This window comes from Trachymyrmex cornetzi, unplaced genomic scaffold, assembly GCF_001594075.2.
Source record: "Trachymyrmex cornetzi isolate Tcor2-1 unplaced genomic scaffold, Tcor1.1 scaffold363, whole genome shotgun sequence".
In the NCBI taxonomy this organism is placed as follows: Eukaryota; Metazoa; Arthropoda; class Insecta; order Hymenoptera; family Formicidae; genus Trachymyrmex; species Trachymyrmex cornetzi.
Window position 1 is genome coordinate 1 of NW_017298354.1, and position 3,348 is coordinate 3,348.

The 3,348-nt window shown below is 35.9% G+C and overlaps 1 protein-coding gene across 1 annotated transcript in view; it reads left to right on the forward strand.

The window, feature by feature from the left end:
* Nucleotides 1–600: 600 nt before the first annotated feature.
* Nucleotides 601–3,348, forward strand: part of Pgls (6-phosphogluconolactonase) — a 4,083-nt gene continuing 1,335 nt past the window's right edge. The window contains exons 1-2 of the mRNA XM_018511190.1: nucleotides 601–763; nucleotides 2,991–3,191. Of these exons, the coding sequence (XP_018366692.1) occupies nucleotides 640–763; nucleotides 2,991–3,191 (325 nt within the window). The 5' untranslated portion in view covers nucleotides 601–639. The remainder of the gene's footprint in view (nucleotides 764–2,990; nucleotides 3,192–3,348) is intronic.

Sequence of the window (3,348 nt, forward strand, 5' to 3'; positions counted from 1 at the left end):
GGAGAACTTCGATTGGTACATATTCTTATGCATTACGTGTTATGCGTTATGCAAGAGTCAGTGACCTCTGCTACACGGCACGCTTAATCAGGTTTAACAACATCCGTAGTTATGAAATTAGCCAATCATAGCTTTTCCTTGGGAGAATGGAATGATTGTGATTGGCCAGTTTCATAACTACGGATGTTATTAAACTCGATTAAGGGTGCCGTGTAAATGTAGTCAGTGCTCCCCGCTTATGCTGGATTCACACTGTATCCGATTTTCGTCGTACGACGTTCTTCAACCAATCAGAAAACGGAATTCCGATGATATGAAGCAAAATCCATCGGAATCCTGTTTTCTGATTGGTTGCAGAGCGTCGTACGACGAAATCGGATGCAGGGTGAATTCAGCATTAAGTTCTATGCGTAAACTATAGATTTTTAGCGCTGGCAGTGAATTTTGGAACACAGCCATTAAAATTTTGTTCAGTCATCCGAGTTGACGATCACAGCTTTTAGCACTCCGTGATTATTCAACATCGGCTGTCGTGTGTCACATCGAGTCGCATCGTGGTCGTCGTGTTTGGTCGTGTTCGAAGGTACATGGTACGGGTAACCTTGGTCTCATTTTGCCGTACGCGAAGAAACGCACGCAATGACGGGGATAGTGGTGGCCACTGACGAGGAGCAGTTACTCTCCAGGATTTCTAACCTCATCGCCCGCGCCGCCGACGATGCGATCTCACGCGATGATCGGATCTTTCGTTTCGGCGTATCAGGTGATAGCACAATTTTTTTATACAACTTGTTTTATTTCGTCTCACTCGGCTCGCTGCTGCTACTCGTATTTCATCGACAATGAATTTTACTACTGTCTATAATTTTCACGTTCTATAAGAGTCTTTGCTTTCGATATATATATTGAGATACTCAACTGATACTGCCGTGTCTCCTTAGAGATATACATATATATATATATATATTTAGTTTCGATAAGTTCCTCGCTAATCACGCGAGAATGACTTTGATTTTTCAGTTTCGCTTAAAGTCACATTCTCGTGCTGTCACGCTCAAAAATAAGCCTTGAACTCATTTATTCACGAATGTTCACGAATGCGTCAATAAGTAAGACTTTTTCATTAACTTTCGATTTTCGCCTGCCTTCGATACAGGGAATTGTACTTCAGTGAGCTTGTACTTTAACGAATTATAGATATGATAAATTAAGGGAATCGTTATAAGAGCAATTGTTTAAAGATAGTGACTATTTATTGGAAAAAGTATCATTTTGCCGAATCTCTTATTTCTTATAAATTTATATATTTTGGAAAGATCGGAAAAAGTGCAGAAAAGTGCAATTGTAGAAAAGTGACGATCGTATGATCATTTGACTCTGGCTGCGGTCGATTTGGGCGCTCACGCGCTTTAAGCGCTTGTAATTAGTGATAGGCGATTCGGATCGATCTTTTTGATCTCAATTTCCGGTTTTTTGGATCGATTTTCGTGTCTCGATTAAATTCGATTCGCAGATCGATTCTTTCACGAAAAAATCGAATTGATCATTCGACTTCGAAAGCAAGCGGCGCGAGTGCGACTGCCCAGACAGAACAAGTCATTATGATATCAAAATGATGTCAAAATATCTCCAAAATGATCATTAAAAGTCATTTTTCAATCATTCCCGATTCATTTTAATTGCTGGATTCACCCTGCATGGGATAAATCGTGAAATACTCAATGCACTTTATTGTGCTATGAGGTAAAATATGTATTTTATAATTCAAAATATTTGCAATTTGCATTTCACTTTTACACTTAAATCTCTCTGCTTCAAAACAAATTTTCTGTTTTAAAACCAAACATTCTCTTTTTAAAGCAAAAAATTACCATATTTTATAAAACAGAAAACTACTATATATATTTTTCAAAACTAATTTTTTTTAATTTATAACTTTTTAATGAGTTATCAACGGTTAAAACTTCCTCAAGGTCACTTACGATCATGACATTGACAACACATGTCAAGATCATGGTCATACTAAATAAGTTATATGAAGAAAATGTAATAATATTAACCAACTACACAAATGATTAGGTACTATATTTTCTTTTTTTTTCCTTTTTTTTAGTTCACTTAATTTATTTATTATCCTTATTAAAATTTTATAATATAGTTACAAATTTTTATATGTATAGGTAACTTCTATAAATATTAAGATTATATACTGAAGAATGTTGCCAAGTCCTTAAAAAATTTAGCGGTAGGTTATTCTCTAAAATAGCGGTAGAAATTAGAGTTCCTCTAGTAGGAGTTAAGACGTTAAGACATAAGACCGGAAGGACATCATTGCCGGGTGACCGGAAACAACACAATTCCATCATGGTTGACAGATGGTAGTCCGATTTCGCGTTTGCGCCTTCTACACCGTGAAACAGTTGCTCACACCAATTCACAGATTCACTACCACATCGAAAGTATCTGCAAATGGCGGCGTTTAAAGCGACTCGAAATCTGACCAATCAGAGATCGGTACCCCTTATGACTTGACTCCTACTAGAGGAACTCTAGTAGAAATTAGAGTGAGTATAAAGAGAGTGACGCCAATTAAGCCGGAAGTTGCTATTTGGTATCCTACAACTGGGTATCTATATGACGCAATTCCTTGTTTTAACTTCTTCTTTTTTTAACGTTGCTTTTGTCTAACTGGCCGAAATCCATAGTCCGATCTTAATCTCAAGCAATGTCCTAAGATGCTAATACGGCTCTTTGATTGGTAATAACCAATCAGAATATGTATTGTGGATGTTTCACATGTATTGTGGATGTTTCACATGTATTGTGGAATACCATGTATAAATACTTGAACTAAATAATCACTACGAACTAAACGCATTTAATCAAATTAACATCTTTTTTCCCAGTGTATGTAAATATCGTATGTATCAAATAATCTAAAAAAAAAATCAAGAAAATTATTTTTAATTCGTTATTGATTTGTTGTATAGGCGGTTCGGTAGTACAATTGCTAGCCAAGTCTCTGCCTAACATTGCAACCGACTGGAGCAAATGGCGCTTCTTTTTTTGCGATGAACGAGTGGTGCCTTTGGATGATTCTGAGTCAAATTTTGGCCTTTACAAAAGTTGTTTAATCGGAAAAGTGCCCGTCACTGAGGAGCAATTCATGAAGGTCGACCCAGAACTCAACGGTACTTGATCCGTAATCTATTTCTGCTTTTAATAAGAATATACGATAATCCATATATCTGTAATTGTTCACATTTCTTTATTTATTGATTATTTATTTATCTATTAACTTATTTGTTATAATTTATTATCATTTATATATATATATATATATATATA